General features: G+C 47.2%; 2 protein-coding genes across 2 annotated transcripts; both read left to right on the forward strand.

Moving 5' to 3' along the window:
* The first annotated feature begins 12,308 nt into the window (after nucleotides 1-12,308).
* Nucleotides 12,309-14,140, forward strand: LOC128707449 (uncharacterized). The gene is made up of 2 exons (XM_053802401.1): nucleotides 12,309-13,856; nucleotides 13,934-14,140. The coding sequence occupies exons 1-2, from the start codon at nucleotides 12,309-12,311 to the stop codon at nucleotides 14,138-14,140; spliced, it is 1,755 nt and encodes a 584-aa protein (XP_053658376.1).
* A 3,877-nt stretch (nucleotides 14,141-18,017) lies between these two features.
* Nucleotides 18,018-19,196, forward strand: LOC128717853 (uncharacterized). Its single transcript, XM_053811526.1, has one exon. It carries the CDS (start codon nucleotides 18,018-18,020, stop codon nucleotides 19,194-19,196), a length of 1,179 nt encoding a protein of 392 aa, XP_053667501.1.
* Nucleotides 19,197-20,439: the final 1,243 nt, after the last annotated feature.

Consider the following 20,439-nt stretch of genomic DNA (forward strand, 5'->3'; position numbering starts at 1 on the left):
AATGCACGTGACCATAAAACACGCCATTAATCGAACGCAGCGGACACGCGGACACCGGCCGGCGTCCGTAGAACATTGGTATCGCGTGACAAACACTCCAATCGATCCGCGGGCCTAGTCACAATCGGATTCGATCTCCGTTCGTCTTGCTGTCCCACACACACACACACAAAAAAAAACCAATGTCCATAGCACTGCCGCCGGCCTTAATCTGTCATTTATTCATTTTTTTCCTGCTTCTTGTTCGTCGCCACTCGATCAAATGATAGTAATTCTGGAGCAGTCGTTTTCTCGGCGCTAGTCTGGCCACGCCGCTCGCATGTTCTATCGCCCTGAACGTGCGGTGGAAGGAAATTATCACGCCAGCTACGGTTGGCGACATTTTTCATAATTTTCACAGCGCTCGGGGGTGTACATAAACATAGCATTAGAGCGTGGGGTTTCTGTGGGCAAGGGTTGATGCTCGAATCGAAAAAAAAAAGATTACTACGGGTCCCATGTATGCATTGTGCGGACCCATTCGGTACGCTCTAATCAACCGTTCCTGCGGCAAGAACGTACACGCAGAGAATTCATTGGGAAAGCAAACAAAACCCCCGACCGGCACAGGAAAGGCACGTCATTGCAACGCAGCCCGGAACTGATAAGGCTCCGCCGAACGAATCGTTTTCAACCCAACAGAGCGGCAGCATTTACGCATAAGAAATGGTGCACGCATGGTGCGAAATTATCGTGCCGAGTGTGTGCGCGTCGTCTCGAACGATCGAACCGTTCAGCAGCAGCAGCTGCCCCGAGACGAATCACAAAGCCCGGAACAACATGCAGACGACTGGTACAGTTCAGAATGTTCCAACGGACGAAATCATTACCATTGGGTGAAGTTTTTCTCACTCCAAAAAATATCATCAGTCAGAGCGATCTCGGCCCGCTGGTATTGATACATCGAATGACGCGATCATTCACCGGCCATGAATCGAGCTCATTAGAATGGAGAATAATTAGCAAAAAAACAAAAAACTACCCAACTAGAAAATCAATTGGATGCGCTTGGCAGATAAAATTATTAATTTTCGTAAAGAAACCCCCAAGAACTCCCAAGAACTGCTGAGGTCATCCCATCCATCCACGTCACATTGGCAGATAAATTGGGCGAAAACAAATAAAAACCAATTTGATTGTTTTCCCTAACCGATCGCCATCAGCAGTATCGGTTCCGGAACGTTAATTCTCTGCGAGACGCCGGCGCCATCGACTTGCGGTTATTATCTTTGCTTCACCAATTCTATCACGCCACTGCAACGGCCGATTCCTCGTCGAAGTGATCTTGGTTGATCGACAGGAGAAGCTTATATTGAAGCGCATTCTAGACATATCACCGTAAGAGCAAAAAGCATTGAGGTCACGTAAAAAGCAATGTCATCTGAGATGTCGCACGATGACCGCAAAACATCAAGCGGGGACCGCCCGCCTCGTCAGTAGCAATTTAATCTGTGACAGCAAGGCGAAACCATTACTTGTAGAATGGCCATTTATGCTTGATAACCGGTAGCTTCCGGATTGTAGCGTAACAGGGCTGGTAAACATTAAATTCTTCACCAACTATTTGCAGTGGAGATGAAATGAAAGGAAGCGGTTTTGTTTTCTTTTAATCCTCTACTTTAATTCCCCCCCCTCGTCGGATGGCACCATTTTTCTCACCGTCATCATTCCACCGGAGCAAGACGCAGAAGAAGTTTAACCATTAACTACGATCTCGTCGGTGAGTTCTTCGCTGCGTCCCGGTGGATTATTGTCGGTGTGACCTGCACTGTTGAGCTCTGGGCAAACTCAATTATCTACGGAACGCACCGAAGCAAGAACTCGAAGCGAGAAAGAGAGAAACTGCTCCCTGCACTTGTGACCCCCGCACAGACCCGCGTGCCAGTAACACAATCCAGGCCAAACGTCAACCGTACCCCGAAGTAATCGGCGGTGGATGGCCAGTGCCCATCCTCGAGCGGTGAGTGTGCGCGTTGGTCAATATTTGTCTAAACATCCACTCCAAACCAGCCCTCGCCAGCTGTCCGGCGATGCACTCCGGGAGGAAAGTTTTCTTGTGAATGGTTTCTCCGTGTCGCACATTCCGGAAGAATGCAGAGGCGGCCACCAGGGTGCGGGTCGTCACCCAAACGACGACTTAATCATAGCCAAAGTGACACAAGATTTCACATTCCAAAAACAAGCCGCTCTCACGGTGGAAAAGTGTCTAGTTCTCGGATGAACTCGGGTGGACTAGCTGATAGCGCATTGGAATCTAATTTGAATCGATTGTGAAAGGCGCAGTAGAAGTTATACTTATCGCGCCCGGTTAAATTGAATGTTGCCAAATAGCGGCCAGCGACCCATCGTTTGGCGTATTCCAATTTGCTTCATTCCACCTGCCGAGCCACGGAATTATAAGCCTGGTGTCAAATAACGTACACGGGGCGGGTAACACTGGACCCGCTCTCCAATTTGGAATTTAAATTTATGTCAAACAATCTTTCCCATGGATAGTTGCGGCAAAAAAAAACCCACTTGAATCTCATTGGGAACAGGATAAGGAGGAGGATATACATATCATCCGAGCGGAAAAAAAAACAAACACCAACTCCCCAGAGATGAGGCCCGTGTGGTGGAGTTCGATGAATGTTTGTCTTCGGCAGCAGATCTTTCCCTGTCCTTGAACGCGAAGGCACGAACCCTCGTTCTACAAGTGCGCGGCGGCTTAGTGGCGAAGCGAAGACATTGTTGGGCACCGTTAAACAAAATGTCTGGTCAATCGGTGCCGGGAGTGCAATTACCACCGATCGACATCTCGCCCAGCGAATTCTTGCACCAGACCTAACTGAGAAAAACCACCCCTGCCTTGGTGACTCTGACCCGTGAAAGGTGTCGCTGGTACGGGGCTGATTCGGGAACTCGGTCTCGGTTCAACTTCCACCACCAACCTTGTGCGGGTTTCCCATTTACCGTTAACGCAGCTGATGGACAGAGGAACATCTCCAGCAGTCAGCCGAACTCCCAGCGGATCATCACGTCCGGTAAACGGGGTCTCGCTTTTCGGAACGTCCATCCAGCCGTCCACACACCAAGTGGACTCGCACTGCCACCGTAGTCTAAAATCAATTTTTAGTGCCCTTCTGCAGCATCCACTTGTTCCCAACGTGGGGCCCCGCAACCCACCGGACTGTGTTGAAACTCCCGATGGCCGTTTTTGGTTTTGCCACCCACGAAAGAAAAGCGGAGGGTTTAGAATTATGGGGGGGACGTATTTCTATTTTATTTTATGCCACTTTTTCACTCTCCTCCCCTTCACAGTTCAGCCGGCCAGACCCCGGGCTGGTCCGTTTCTATGCTTTATGCTCAACGTAACGACCAAAGAGGAAAAAGAACTCGCTAACCGGCATGCGATTTCTACACTTTGCCTCTTAACACCAACCGGGAATCTGCTACTACTGCTGCACGTTAGGGGTTCGAACAGCGAGGTTGACGTTGAGTTGTGTTCGGTGTTATTCTCCCCTGCTTGCTATTCTTCTTTAATTCATTTAGCCCACCGCTCTCGCGCCTGTATCAACCTCCGAAAACCTCCGACCCGATTTCCTACCACACACTCACCCTCCAGTGCCGTTTAAACGATAATCGATTTTTAAAAGCGTTCGCCAAACTCTTCCTAGACCTTCGCACGCCAGCGCCCGGACAGCCGGCTGTACGATTGGGCTCCGATCGATACCTATTTGGTTCACGTTTTGGCTTCGGATTCGGCGATGTCCGGCGTGTATCCGCACTTCTGCAATACCTCCAAAAGCCGATGCAAAAGAGGTGCGACAAACAAAATGGGACGCTGGAGATGCTAATGAGCGCAAACATCTGCAACTCTGTGCTGTAGCAGGTCGCCGGTGGAGAGCTTGCCAACGAATCAATTCACAGATACCGGGCGAAGGCATTGTAGACATGGTCCAGCTGTTTCGGTTGGCAGCTGGAGTGTTTTTGAATCGAAATCAGAAGAATTAAAAACGTATTCTATGAGGCTTATGTTTGTTAAGTATAAATTATTAATTTCATGAGAAGCTTTTAAACTTCAATACCCAAGATTTTCATGTGGTTGTTGTTTATTGTTTTTATAGAGACTTTGAGCTGGGCGGCTTCATTCGCCTCTTACCAAGATTCTCATTTCATTTCTCATCAAACTTTTCAAAATTATAAATTCTACTCTCCGGTCTTAGGGCGCAACGACATCAAACACCATTACTCCAGAAGTTGAGTCCAGCTTAGATCCGATCAAGTGATCATCATTAGACCAACTCCCGGTCCAAGAGCATGAGCTCGCCTACGTTTTTCCTGTGATCATTTAAATATCACCACATATCATGGGAGATCCCAGACGGCATAAGCACTGCCATTGCACGACATTAACGCTGGTTCTGAAATAAAATCACGATGATTCACAGCTTGGAGCTATTTCCTGTCTACGACTCCGCAGTGTCGCCGCGGCCGTTGTTGGGTTTTTTGTTTGCCATTTTCAAGTGCGACTCTTAAACCCCCCCACGAGACATGCTCTCTCGCTGCCTCTGTTTACTATTTCTCTTTATAGAATCGTGTCGGTTTCACATCTCATTTGCTTCGCCGACGCCACTTACGCGTGCGTTCGCTTCGCTTGACTGGTGAAAAGTTTGCGCTTGCGGTTGGAGTATTATTTTAAGGTTTGTTTTTTTATTGACAAAGCGCTGGCTGCGTTCGCGATCATCGAAACGATCCCATCAGTCGGCTCATAATCATGTTCCACTTTGCACGGAATGTACATCTTCAGCAATGCTTTCCGGTGGGTCAAGGAGTTCCATTTAGTCACGCATGCCCATCCACATCGCTAATTAACCGATGTGTCATTTGCTATCCGTCGCCCCCAAAAAGAAGGCAAACCATCATATGTGATTTATCTGTTGTCGGCCGTATATTAAAAAACACGAGGTGTAGACGATCCATTTTTAAATGTGACAAATAGACACGTAAAAGCTTATCAGGTTCGCCGCTGTCACCGCTTTTTATGGCTTTTTTTACCCTATTTTAGATCTAATAAGTCATGCGCCCGAAAAACCCTCATCGTCAGCAACGGAAAGTTGTTGCACCTACGCACACGTGACCATTTGCGCCAACCTCAAATCTCCGGGAATAGTTTTTTTTTGTTTGCTGGCGTTTTGGGAAAGAGCGATATTTGTGTTGCGCAAAAAAAAAAAAGTTGCCACCCATTCTAGCAACTTCGGAGGTTTCATGTTCTTACCATTAAATCCGTTGCTTGCAGAGTCGATGTCCGGACTCCCACTTAGCGCCGGTGTGCCAATCACTCGCACAATTGCACACCACGATTACCCAATGACATTGGCCTGTCAATATGTGTTTCGTTCGTTTCTTGCTTGCTTTTTGCTCAGGTTTCATCCCGGTGCCAATCAATTGCCGCCATGTTCGCTATAAATCTTTCCCGTGCCGAGTGCCAAGATGAAAGGTCAGCTTGTGGGCCCGCCTGGTGCAATGAATTATGAGCTGTCTTGCTAGAATGGCGGTACCGGTGCTGGGCCAATATCGTAAGGGATGCACAAATGTGCATAATATTCTTTCCATCCAACAAGCTGCCCAAGAGCCGACAGTAGAATGTGCCGACAATTGGACGAGTAATTATTCAAACGAAGACGATAAACCTAGTGCTGGTGCTGGAATACTCCGCACATTGAAACATAATCCAATGGCCATCCACCAAAGGGGCAACATTCGGGTTCGGAAACATTATTCTTCAAACCGATGCACACTTCGCCAGCAATTCTTCGCCAGCAATTCTTCGCCAGCAATTGTATTAAATGGCATACGGAGTGCCTTCATGCCGATGCCAACCCCCAACCACAAACCAACCACTTGGACCATATCCTTGGACACTTCTTGTTATTTTCTTCCGGTCAGCTCGGTCTTATGGGTGTTCGAACGGCGCGACATCAATTGCCTACACAGCATCACCGGTATGCGGCAGACACAACCCAAACGCACGCTCGCAGACGATCTTGAAACCATAACTCATCGCACTCAGTGACAAAGCGTAACTCTGCCCTGAACGGGAATAAAGGGACGCATCTCATCTTTCAGTGGGACGCGAACGTTCTCCGTTTTTTTTTTTTCTTTCGTGTGATGAAAATTGAAAGTCTAACCTAAACGGGTTGCATCTCTTGTAATCGGGGTGGGTTTGGAACCCTTTCTTTTCTTCTTCAAGACAATCAAGGTGTGTCACCGGAATGAATACATCTCTCGGTTGATCCACTGAACGGAAAGAGTCTAAACCTCTTTTGTGGGCTTAAGTAAACCACCGATAGAGCAAGAGAAGGTGTGATAAGTCAACACCACGAATGCGACTTCCAGGGGGAAAAGGAATTGATTTTAGTTAACATCGAAAACATCCATGTCCATTAGACGTCTAGAGTGACCCCGGACGACAAGCGAGAAATCAATTAGTGGGTCTACATCGAACAACTGCCCTTGGTGACCACAAAGATCACTTGCTGCTCTTTTTCTCTCCTGTTACCAAAGAATCCACTCGAGAACCGCAGAACCGAGGATGGAGAAATGTAACAAAAACGCCGATAGGAGACAATGTTTGCGGTGACTCATACAGAACGCACTGCTTAATGGTTTTGTTCTAGAACGATTATTGGCTAGACAGAAAGCCATGAAAGAGGATTACGTTCCGAAGAGAGTGTGACCGATGTATTGTCCAGGAATTATTATTTATATCAAATGATATCTTCTCCATGGCTAATGTGAAGTCCATGAAATCCATTAAAACAAAGTAATTCATATAATAATACTAATTGTTTTCTTTTTCTCATAATGTGTTGAGGTTATAGTTAACTTATCCAGCTTTATTTTAAACTATTTTGTCAGTTTCATTAAACATCAAAAAGTTAAGTGGAATTGAACAATGTAAAATAGCCATTAAACAATGAAAATGTTTGAAACTCATGCAAGCCACTTCTTAAACGTCTCAAACTTCTTAAACCGATTTCATTCAATTATTATTGACATTACAGGTTTAACTTAATTTACCACAATCGTACCAACTTAATTCATGATACAGCTTTACACCCAACTCTAACTAAATTATATGAACTAGCTGGAGATTGTGATTCATTATTTCCAATTCAATCCAATTTATGATCTCTCCCAAATTTTCCTCGAAATAATTATATATTTTAAAGATAAAATTAAACAGTGCGTCTTGCACTCTTCTGCCTAAGTTGTCTAAATCAGGGGTCGGCAAAGTGCGGTCGTCGCTTGGTTATCTTTTCCCAACTAATTAATTCTTAGTCGGTCTGAAAACTTATTAAGCTTCCTTCAGTGAGAAGTCCAAAATGCATGAGAAAATGAATAATAATTTTGTTTACGACTTGTTTCACACACAAATTGAAACCTAACGTAGCAGAGAAACGATTATCGATACCATGTGAGAGGGCTTGAGGATGACAGAGTTCAATTATTAATTTCAAAATCTGATTGATGAGAAACAATTCCTGCTGGTATTCTAAGGATTTAGAGCCAACTAACTTTGGCAAACAAAAAAAAAAATAATGTAAAAAAGTATAAAACATTCAAAAAGCACTGCGGACAATTTGCAACCAAAAAGATTGTTACTCTAAACACACTTAAACCACAGGACGTGGGGTGCATCGATGCAGAAAATTTTTGGTCATGCGTTTGGCTGCACCATACGACCGTCTCAATTTCAGGGCATTTAAGACATATAAGAGTGCATTGAAATTCGAGTTAGGGATCAATCAATCGTACACCGAATACAAAGCATCATCCCACAAGCATTCCATTTTCTACAGCAGAACTATTTGCTGCGAAGAAAAGAACAACACAAATAGATTATTTTCCTTCGACAGGATGGCGCACACGGATGGAACACTATCGCGGGTTGTGTTTTACACATCCCTCAATGAATACGGTTCAAAACCAGCCGCGACAACGAGAGTTCAAGACAGTTCATCATGCCAGTTTCCTGCCCGCGGCTGCAGCATGACTCATCTGCCTGCAACGTGAATGATTCCTTCTTGTTTGGCTGCATGTCAAGGATTGAAAGCTGATCTTCTTCCCATCCGTTAGTAAGACTATGATGTGGAACCACTTCGGAGGCGTTCAAGCAAAACCCAACCCTCCCTTTTCAGCTGTCCGCTATCGTCTTATGATCTGTCAAAGAAAGCGATCAGTTCATGAAGAGCGCTATTGCATGGAATTACTCTCGAAACAAAGCGAGATTGTGTCGTGGTGGGCAATCGTTAGGTAAATTGTTGCAAAAAAGCTAATTTTGCGATATCTAAAAATATTATCTTAAGTTCAAAGCATTAGTTTATAAAGAATAAGATACTGTTGCATTATTATTACGCTTCTTGCAATGCTTTTAGCACAAACACACACTTATCCAGCGTGAGACAACGAATCCCTGAAGCTCCAATTTATAGTTGTCTGTTGAATTTGGTTTGCGTGTATTGTTTTGGCAACCTTGAAGAGAACTAACTAAAGCGCTAGCCTGCAGAAGAAGGAAATGAGAGAAATCCCACCATTCTACAGGAATCGGGCCGATTAAGATCGCCCAACAAAAAACGCAGCACCATTACCCAAATGTGTTGATGCCAGGCGTGGTGTAAAGATTTCCGCAATACGCACAACTCTGCTCCGCAGACAAAAGGCGACGATTTGCCCTCGGAACACAGGTAAATAATAATAATACATTAGTGAATGCCCCAGTACGGTGAAGGAGTTGTTCTCGTCTTAACTACACGTCACAAAACCCCCTTCGCACCACATCAGCTGGTACCACCACCCTAGTTATTTTTTTTGTAATAATCGGTGTGCCTACGTAGAATGGTAACAGACAGAAAACCGGCTTAATCCTCCAGAAACGCCACGACCGTAAGATCGCCAATTGCCCCGAGCGTTCGTGTGTGCGTGTGCTGAGCAATAGAAGTTTGTAATTATTGAATGCTTTCGCTTTAAACCAACCGGACAAAAAGGTGCAGCCCACACGCGGATGCTTTGCAAAACTATAAATGCAACCCAGATGGAGGCCCAGCAGGCCAACGCTGGTGGTGCCACATTAGGTGGTTGCGCAAAACCATTTCGAGATGCCGGAATAGCAAACGAAACGCGCACAAAAACCCAACTGGAGAGGCACTGGCTGCATGTAATCGGAGCTGGCATTCAGGGGGAGCTGACCAAGAACCCGAAACCCACCATAAAGATTCACGATCCGTGGCCAGCGCGGAACACCGCAAACAATAAAACTCATCTGACCGGTGTGCATATAAAGAGACCATTTCGGTCTCTATCTCGCCACCCTCGATACGCACCGGCATATCTGTAACGCAGCGCCCAAGAGGCCCACATTCCGATCCACTACGGGCGAATACTCCGGTTCCAGCACCGGGTAGGTTCTTAAGGGCCGATGTAAACAATTTGCTTCCTTTGAATCTCTTCGAACGAGGCAACGGAATCATCGGATCCAGTCTGCAACGTTCGATACAAAAACGGCCGGAGCAACGAATGCCTCATGTTACGGTGGAGAATTTGAGGAATTCTTCCAATGTTCCAGTGTTAAGGTTCAAGTAGCTGTCCACAGTCCAAAGTGTTGGGTGTCTCTTTGCAAACACACATTCTTCCGACTTGTAGGCATGCTGCAAACCATTAACCATCATTCGATCAATCCGTCCTTGTCAATGGCAGCAAAATGGGTTGGTGATCAACTTCTGCGGTGTACCATAACTATGCCCATCCTTATTCATATTCCGATAGCTTCATTCCACCTTCAGCAAACGATAGATACGTTCTTTGCAGGCTAAAATGAAAAGATACAATCTTTACTACCATTTTAAACAAGCTATTGTGGTTGGATTTATGGTGGCAAGATTAATTCAACCGTCAGTAGCACGATTTGCATTTACTTACACTTTTATGGGTTCTGAATTGCAACCAGCTCGGCACGCCAGTAAAGATATTCGTACCGATAAGTTGCTTGCCGGTCGTAAATCAATTGTAGTACCGTTTAACGGCGTTTTAATACGATTGAAACAATTAAATTTATAAATCACTGTACTCTTTTTTATGTTTGCATAAATAAATCTATTAATAAGGAAATTATTATTGAAGCGCTTTTCTTTGATGAATTTCGCCCTATTTTTCGCTCAAACTTTTAATTTGTACGAGTGCGAATTAAAATCAGACGGAGATCTTTTCCTTTGTATGAAGAGAAATGGTCGGCTTTGTGTACTTCCAGCACATATCCGAGTACCACAAAGCTTCCCACCTCATTTGGCAAAGTCCCCCAACCAAGTTTCCTCCGCTCTGCCGCAAACACGAGGCGAACTTGTGTAAATGCGGACCGTACAAAAGAACGAGAGCAGAACCCCAAGAATGGGAACGCTAGAACGATCCTGTCCCGGGCCCAGAGCACGTCGACCTCCTTCTCGTTGGGATCGCAGGCTCCAAACGCAAAGCGTATCTGACAAGAAAGAGCCGGCGCAAACGAAAACCGAACAAAACGTAACGACAACGGCAACGGTAAGAAACCCCCCACAACTAAACCAGCTCGATAGCGCGACGCTGCTGGAACCGGTAGATATTCCTACTTACTTGCTGGAGGCCTTGGAGTTTTCGCCGAATCCGACCGTGAAGTTTGTCGAGGTCATGTTGATGCTTTGGATGCTGCACGAGCGTCACAGGGGCAAACACTTATGGAACTGGCACACTGGCACTTGGCACGATAGTAATTCCACAAAAAAACAGCGTGCAACTTTGATGTGAAGTTTCGAATATTGCAAATCAAATGGTTTCGTTGCCGGGTTACGCGAACGGAACGCACGTATTTCACAGACCGAGAAAGAGAACGATAGCGAAGCGCACTTGTTTAAGCACTGGTTATCCTTTTGCTTAGGATATCACGAAATGAAACCGCTTGTACGAACGTAGAAAAACACACGCGGGAATATCAAGGACTGATGTTGCGCGAGCGTAAACAAAACACATCCGAGCCTGCAAACAGTTGGGCAGAAAGTGGGAGCAGATCGAACGAGCGTTTGTCACACCGCAACCGTTGAGAATGGTTCGAATTCACACTACAGCGACCAAGTGGCACACTTGGTTGTTTTTTGAGTTTAGTTTTAGGCAATGTTGCTGTTATTCCACATTAAATTACTTGTAAATGTGTTTTGCCACTGATAATGAATTGTAATAATCCTTAAATCACTCAAAAATTATTTTAACTATCACAAAACATTTAATTCGCCACATACGTGAAAAACAGAACTGCTGGATGCGATTCGAACCTTCCGGATCGGTAGCGTTCCAACTGCCATCACTACTGGCAAATTGTTGAACAGTGGTTAGGCTCAGAGTCATTTCAAAAATATTTCCCTATTCAGAATTCCTCTTCTGTTTTGAAATAGTTCGGAATAATTGTCGAGAAAATAAACCAGGTTGATCATCTATTTTTAATTACAACATATTCCAATCAGCGAATAAAAATATTTTTATAAAATTAATCAAACAAAACGTTTAAAATATCACGTGCAATACTTGACATCTTTTGTTTATTACCACTAAATTTACGACGTTTGAAATCATTATTTTCTCTTATTACTGCATTGCTACCATTAATTTAATTTTTATAATTTAACAACCTTTTTCCCTACCATTTTTTTAATTTCCCAAAAAAAAAATTCTACGCTTTGTCAATGTTGACATCTTCGGGCCTTACCACTGTTGGACATTCGTGCATCGTCGCCATTTTTCAAACCACATATTTGCGAATCAAAAACAAACTTTACCAAAAGCGGAAACTCTCGCTGCTTTTTTGATAATACGTCGCATACGTAGTGGCGTCAGTGGATCATAAGTGAAGGACGCGTTAGAAAAGCAGAAAACTATTTAGCTGGTGGTTTGCATTTGTATCCTGTGGCAAAAAACACGCTTTAGGTCAGAAAATTTAGATAAAGAAACTTTGGCCGTGTGTATATTTTGTTGACCCGTACGATTAAGACCCTCACTTCTCTTGGCCACTCATCCGGTTTAAAGCTACCAGAGACGGATACGGCTTAAACAATGTAGGCTATGTAGCGAATGCCTTTCATTTGCACGGTACATATAGTGTGTAATCAACTGGTCAGCGTTGAAAAGAAAAACAGAAAGTTTGTGAAGCCACGGGAAGAAAAGTAAGCCCGTTTCGTTCGTTCTAACCCATCATCCATTTTTCGGCAACAATGCTTAACGTAGGTACGGTCACGGTGGAAGCCCACTATTCCACCAACTACGTAGAAAACTATCTCGATTCGGTAGAGAATCTACCCGACGATGTGCAGCGGCATCTGTCACGCATTCGCGAAATCGATGTCCTCTACCGGGGTCATCTGCGGGATGTGAATATGTACTGCGACCAATGGAGCGTCAATCAAGCCCAAGGAACAGCCGCCGGAACGACGAAAGCCAGTGCGAACGAAGCACCATCATCGGCAACGACAGAGCAGAGCAACATTTTGAAACGGGCCACTTCTCGGATACAGAAAAGCCTCATCGCAGCACAGGAGCTAGGTGACGAAAAGTTACAAATCATCCAACAACTGCAAGACCTGATCGATCACAAAACACGCCAACTCGATCAGGATTTCATGAACCTTGGCAACGAGTTCTTCGTGCGACTTGATTATGCCCGGGACGATAAAACAGACGGAGGTCGGGATGGAAATGGTACCACCGTTATCGGTACCCTGGGTGGTGGCAGTAACTCAAGCAACGGACCGGGCCAATACGGGGTGACGGGCAACGGAACCGGCAACGGGCCGAATGCTTCCGGTGGATATGGCGTTAGTGGTGCTGGCAATAACAGTGGCAACGGTGGAATCGGTTCCAATTCGCATATCATGCACACAAGCAACGGAACCAGCGGTAACGGAGTGAACAACACACTGGGTGGTGGAAATGGTTCCGGAATCTATGGAGGAAACAACGGCAGCGGTTCATTGAGCAATGAGCGAAGTTCGAAACGTGCCCGTAGAACCCGCAATGACCAGACCGGTGGCTCAGCAAACGGCTCAAATACACCCAATTCGATGTGTGGTGTTAGTGCGATGGAGGTCGATCCGATCGAGGATATCCTTGGCGGTAATAGTGGCGTTGGCAGCGGCGTTGGTATACTATCGGGTGGAAGCCCCGGTAACGCAGCGGGTGGAAACGGTGGCTCAGCAGGTAGCGTTACTATCTCCTCCGGTGGAAATGGTGGACAAAGCGTAAGCGGAACAGTTAAGCAAGAAGCAGGCACTGGTGGTAATGGGAATGGAGGCAACAGTGGCACGGGTGGATCAGGAAACAGCCATAATATCATAAGTACGTTAGCACCCGGATCCGGCCAGAACTCATCAGCAGGAGGCAACAATGGTTCTAAGACTGGTAACAACGGTGGAAACGGTGGTACGAACAGCTCCAGCAATGCTTCCGGCAGCAGTGGCAATAATGGTAATGGTAACGGCAGCAATTCCGGCGGTGGCGCCGGCAGCAGCAATTCGCAGCTCAACAATTCCAACCAGGGTGCTGGTGGTGGCGGCGGTAGTGGTGGTGGTGGTGGGAAAAAGGGCAACGGAAGCGGTAACAACACTGCTAGCGGTAGTGGTGCCAGTGGTGCGAACGCGGGCAAGAAGAAAAAGCGCAAAACAGGAGGTCGGGGATCGAATGCAACGCGTGAAGCCCGGGAAGATACGCCGGCGGCCGAGGAAACGATCGATCCGGACGAACCGACATACTGTCTGTGCGATCAGGTGGGTTCAATAGTGAAAACCTCACACACATCAGCTGCTAAAGTCAGTCTTGTTTTTTTTTTTACTTTCACTTTCAGATTTCATTCGGTGAAATGATCCTCTGTGATAATGATCTCTGCCCGATAGAGTGGTTCCACTTTAGCTGCGTTTCGCTTATCTCGAAACCGAAGGGTCGCTGGTTCTGCCCGAACTGTCGCGGTGATCGCCCGAACGTGATGAAACCGAAGGCACAATTCCTGAAGGAGCTCGAGCGCTACAATAAGGAAAAGGAAGAGAAAACGTAAATTGATCCCTAGCCATGTGCAAGGTAGTTAGAAGAGGCAGTAGAAGATAGCATTTGCTTAATACAGACCGAGTATGCAACATGCTACGCTCGCCAGAACGTATTTTCATGAAGAATGTATGGTTGGACACACACGGGACGTCCACGTCCACATCTAACATAAACGCCTATCCTTTACCGTACGCACAAACGAGACAGCGTTTGTCGTACGATCAGCCCGTATGCTCCGTACGCGTCATTCTAATAATTCCGAATCCTTTTTCACTTCGTGCTTTGTGGACGCGTCCACGGCAGGACCCAATTTTTTTAAAACTTTTGTATGACTTCGTGGATTTTGGACAGCCAGTGGAGTGTGTGCCCAGCTTATAGGCAACGGGGATGGAAGAGTTATCACTTGTTGCGGTATTTTTTAGATTGTAAGCTTTTCTCTCATTTCTAATCTATAACGTCTCGCAAATGTATAAGGAAGTTTAGGTTGGTTTAGTTCGCGGCGCTATTAGCGATGTAATTTTCTGCGATTTTTTTTTACTTCTTTTTTGACAATACAGGCAGGGTCCCCGAGATACTCGGTTCCTCTTACCGTGCATCTACACCTAGCGGTCTCCCAAGGTACGATGGCCAACGTACCTGACATTTTGGTCTCTCACACATCGTGGGAAGCTCCCACGCTTATACGCGGATTCGGAGATACGCAGTTTTTGGAAATTTGACAGCTGAGTTAGTTTATAGCACAAAATCTAAGCAAAAAGGTGTAAAATTGGTCTAAAATAGTTCCCTTTGTCATATAAAACATTTGTTTTTAGTTTATTTTATTGTATTCTATCACAAAGTAGGCTGGTTAGTAGAATAAATTAAGTGCAGAGAAGGAAGTCAACTATCTAACTTTGAACTATAAACGATTTTACTTCCGGATTTGACTTGCGCGGATTTTTTCCGAGTAATAACGTATCTCGGGGACTGCCTGTATTTGCATGAAATGTCTTTGCGTTACGCTTCCTTGAAGGAATCAAATAAATTAGGCGAGGCAGTTTCGGGAAGGAAGTGGCAAGAGAACGTTCTACAATTAATAACACACAACCGCAGTACACACTATATTTATGATCAGGACTCCTGCATTAAGATTTTAGAAGCAAGAAGATTGAAAATAAGGATTTTTTTTAAAGATGATAAAAACAAAACAATAATCGTCAGATTACAAACAAACAAAAATAGCTTCAGGAACGTATTGATTCCGCGTTAACATCCGATAAAGGGCCAGCTTGAATTGCCGGTAAATTACGACCACGACGGTCGTAAAATCTGTAATACCATTTCTCGCTTAGAATGATTCACCCCTTTCGGGAGTGAACCGATCCGAAAGGACAAGCAGTGCTCACTTTTCGCTTAATTAATAACGTATGTATTTTGGTCCCACCGTACCATGCCCACTCAAACCCACCAGACGGATGATGTTTATTTACCTTTCGATGCGTTTGTCCGCCGCAAAACTGCAACGCAGCGTCAGTTCGAGCAGGTTATGACCGAACGGTTTGGGCACGTTCCTTGTTTGTGCATGGTGGAAAACGAGGAACATAACGGTTGTTAGTTGATTTGCGGGTTTGCATTTAGCCCGGGAAGGTTCTTTGCGTGAGAAGGGTAAACGAGAAAAAAAACAACTATTTCGAAAAGCTGTTAGTTGTGCGGTTTTGTGCTCTCACCACCATCTTGCTCAGCCTGCCAATTAGTGGTGACAAACGATTTGGTAGATTTCGAACCATCAAGCCATTCCCGGAGGTAATCTGGATTGTGTTAATTTCTATTAGATAATTATGCTCTAATTGATAGCCAAAGTTTGCACAATAGAAGCGCCGTGTTACAATGCATAAATCCCATAACAATCGAGGCTTATAATGCGATTCATCCAGGAATGTAGCAATGCGTAACATGCGATAGTGTTATACAAACTGCAAACAGTGTAGCGTACGCTTGAAAAGTTTTTTTTTTATTCTGTTTTGCGCCCGATATTTAAAACCGGGACATCCGTGGACGCCGTTCTGCATTGTTGCGAATGCAAAATCGCCCCACAAAAACCTGTTGTTGCGCTTCAATTGCATGTTTCCACGTGCATGTAGACGAACAGGCAGGACGCTTTTAAGACGCTGTCTTCAGCGGGGTTCGACCCGGGTTGACCTATTTAAGGCATATACGTTCAGAGTGTTTCGATTCAAGGGGAGGCGATAATCGCAGAAAGATCGATCGTTTAAACGCATGCCCCTTTTGGATGACCTCAACCGACCGATAGACATTCTTTCGGCAAGTCATTCTACCTCACATCTCTTCTGGCTTAAAAATAAAAAAAAAAGAAATGAGCTTTTCATGCCGAGCTTTCTCTGCGGCAGCTTTCCTGACACAGCTCCGCTCCGAGTGATCGTACGCGCATTGCGTACAGTTTGTTGCGCTCGTCTGCTCTTCGTGGCTTCGGGGCGGCCGCTGAGTGGGGCTCATGGTTTTTTTTTTGTTGCAAAGAAAGTCGTGCCGCGAGAGCGTGGGCAAACACTGCACGGGTGGGGCGCAGAACTGCAACCCGAATGGGCCGGCGTGTGGACCAAGTGGAACGATCGGTGCCTGCCAACAGTCCAACAGCGGCGCTGGGCGCGTTCGGCGGACGTTCGGTTCGGTTTGCTCGCCAGTTGTGTCAGCTCCCGTCCGGTTTGCTCAGCTCATCCTTTTTTTGTGCTGGCTCGCGGTGGCCTCCCGCGGAACCGTCGCGAGAGGGAATCAGCCCGGGGAGAGCCCACCCCGGGCAGCGTCCAGATGTGGGCCTGTTCGGGAACGGTTCGCGGTGTATAAAACTCGATTCCCGCCCGCCGTTAGGTAACAGTCCATTGTGTAACGTTGCCGGGATCGGGAACGTAGCCAGCAGAGTGAACCCCCATTTTCGGGAAGCGTGCGTGCGTATGTGTGTGAGTGTTAGTGTGTGTGTATTTGAACGATAAGTGAGAACGATCGACAAGCAACCAGTGAACTATAGTGTTGAATGTGTGTTTGAAGAGGGGAAGTGCTAATTGACCAAACCATCGTTCGAAGCCCCCCCCCCCCTCCTGCTCTCCCCCCACCATACCATAAAGCACGTGGAGAAAGTTCTTTGGCCGTGTGTGGGGTTGCGTGGCGGTCGTGTTCGCACCACATTAAACATAGTAGTATTTAAAGTAAATACGCCCGTACGTAGCGAACTCGTTGAACTCTCCATCTTTGTGCCAGGTGCACGGTGCTGTCGAAGGTCGCCCCCGGGGCCGGACATTGTAGCAAAAGAAAGTTGTCGGCTGTTTACTTCCGTCGGGTGGGTTGTTGTGGTTTTGCGTGACGCGGGCGAAATAAACTATCTTTGTTTGACGCGTGCATCTTCGACGCAGCAGCAATGATCTCCCCGCATTCGGCGCTGATACGTAAGTTACTTTCATTTTGCAAATTACATTACCCAGTGTGTTGAACCGTTGCTGTTGGGTGATGGGTGGATCGAATTAGACCAGTGGCGTCTTTTTTGCTGTAGATCTGCAAGATCACGTAACAGAATTCACTAGGGAACTTTCTTGGTACTGATTGCTCCAAAATCCAATGTGATTACCCAAGGCACCATTGTCGCACAGTATTGCCAAGGCACCTCCCCCCAACTAGCGATGTAAGATACTCGCCGAGAACCGAGTTCTTCCCACATAATTAATCTAGTTGAAGGGTGGGCAAACACTTTGCCCGACAAACATCTGAGCTAATATTGCTTCGAATGGAAGATGACCATTCACAACCAAACAGAACGGTATAAAACCACTCGAGATCCATCTTTACTGTTACCATTTTCCTACATAAAAAAGCACAAAACCAATCCGATCGTTCCGTTTCTGATGTGTCGCTCCGCGAGTGTGTTGCTGCTCCTGGCCCTGTACGTGTTCGCCCAATTCGAGCGTGCAGTGTGTGCGGATGTTCCCGACGCTGAAAAGGAGGTCTGCGGATTCAAGCAGATCCTGGTGGAGGCCACCATCAGAGGGTGGCTGGCAGCGTTCGAGAAATGCCCCCTCGACAAAGGGTGCGAAATCGAACAGCACAAAACACAGTTCGAGCAGATCAGTTTGCGCTGTTCGCTAGCATCGAAATCGAAACAAACAGCAGCAGCAGCCGCAGCATCTGGCGCCACTGGCCTGAAGGAGTTGTTGCCAAACATTGAAGCAGCCATGCATAATCTGAAGGCGATGTTCGAACCGACCAAGGCAGATCTGGCAAAGCTGGACAAGCTGTTCGATCAGCAGGTGCGTGCGGCGTGGAATGAAGTGGCCGCTTTGCAGTCGGCAGTGTTTCGCAGCACCCTCGCATCGGGCCGCACAGAGCGGGCCGTACTGTACAGCTTCCTCGAAGGGGACAGCAATCCCCGGCTGGACGGCCACTTCCAGCCGTCCAACGTGCAAGAATTGCTCACGTACGCTTGGGCACTGCCTTTGAAAACTTTGCAGCGGAACGTGTACGGCACGGTGGAGAAACTGGTGCACTCGTCCAGCGACCCACTGCTCCAAACGCTCTACACGGTCGATGTGGGCAACGTGGATAACGCCGTGCTGGGAAGTCGAGAGCATCTGCTCAACGACCATGTGCAGCAGCTACGGGACCGCCTGGCCACAAACTCCTTCGAGACGCTCGTTTCCTTCGCAAGACGCTTCCCGGAGCGGTTCGCCCACCTGACTGCACGGTTGTTCAAGCTGCCCGACGGAACCAAACCCAGCGCCGGCACACTGCCCGCCGTGGTCAACTTCATCGGACAGCTTCCCACCGCGGAGCAACGGTTCCGTGCGGTGGATGCGCTACTGCAGACACTTACGGCCGAAAACGGTACGCTCGTCGCGGACGCCGAGTACGTGTATCCGCTCGCGGCACTCGCCCATGCTATGCAACCGCTGGTGGACACGGCCAAAAAATCGCCGGATGCGGATCACCTGAGGGACAGATTTAACACCCCCGTCGATGGGAAGTCCGCGCAGTACTACACGCAGCTGCTTACCAACCCGTCCTCTGCGGTAGCCGCCTCCAAGTAGGTGTACCAGGTCCAAGTGGTCGTTCAATAAAGCTACTTCCAACTACGGGGTTCCGTTTGATCGCATCTCGTCATGTGTCCCGCCCCAAAGGGAGTCTTCCACGATAGGTGGAGGCTTAGGGGTACTCTCTTACTCCCATACCTCGTATCGTCCACCTTGCGTGCGGTGCTGAACCGAGTTCGAGTTGCATGTGGGACATAATATGGGACTGTGTGCGGGTTCGGCCGCGTCAGTGTCGTTTGGGGGATCGGGTGTAGAATGCCGACCGAAGATGGTTGGCTTCGGGATCCGCAATTATAACTGTACTCCTGCCCCGTCCATTATTTCCGTCCATCGACCGACGGGTATGGGCTTCGCGTATGGGTTGCACACCCTCCCCCCCCCCCCCCCCCCCCCCTTTGCTTTCTTTCGCTCGCGATCCTCGCAAACCGACCAGAATCTACCAGATCATCTCCCGATGATCATTGGCGGTGGCGATCATTGGGGGGTCTCATTCTCGGGTGAATATATAGGTGGTTTTATTTTATTGTGCATACTTGTTTTCCTTCTTTCTTTTTTCTTGCTTCGTTGGTTCCACCCTCCCCGTGTGTCCACTTCAGTGTTCCGTTCGCGCAGAACCTGTTTGCATGGTTGTGACCGAACGATCCAGCACGGCCCAAGGAATAATGTTGGATGCTGGGACGGAGAACGAGATTGGGCTCGAGAGAAAAACGCAACTCAAACCCACTCCTCCCACCTTTCCCCCTGCCCCCTCCCCCCTTCCCCCCCTCACCGGACGGCTGCACAATGTGAACACATTCATCTTTTCCTTCCTTGACCAAACCAGAAGTTGGCCCACCCAAAGCAGGTCAATAGCCCACCGATTGGGATTGAAGGAAGGAAATAAACGGCCCTGATGTTCGCCGGAGACGTCCAGGAGGGCACGATTGGCAATAAAGGCAACCGATGGGGCAAACTCGGCGCGAATGGTTTATCCCAAAGGCGATTACTCCGTTAAATGGTTTTTCACCATCGTTGTCCCGTGTCCTCCAAGGAGCGCCCTCTAGAGTAGGAAGGGGATGAGGGGGGAGGGGGGGGGGGGGGGGGGGGAGAATTGCAATTCACAAACCGCGAACGCGAACTAGCAAAACCCGGGCAACGGATGTGCTAATTTGTCAATTCACGAGGTTCGGGTCCCCTGGACCCCGGGGACGGTGGTCCGGTTCTGGTCAACCCGGTTTCTTTCGGATTGTGTCTCTTTTGC

Source organism: Anopheles marshallii, chromosome 2 (genome assembly GCF_943734725.1).
Source record: "Anopheles marshallii chromosome 2, idAnoMarsDA_429_01, whole genome shotgun sequence".
NCBI classification, from domain to species: domain Eukaryota; kingdom Metazoa; phylum Arthropoda; class Insecta; order Diptera; family Culicidae; genus Anopheles; species Anopheles marshallii.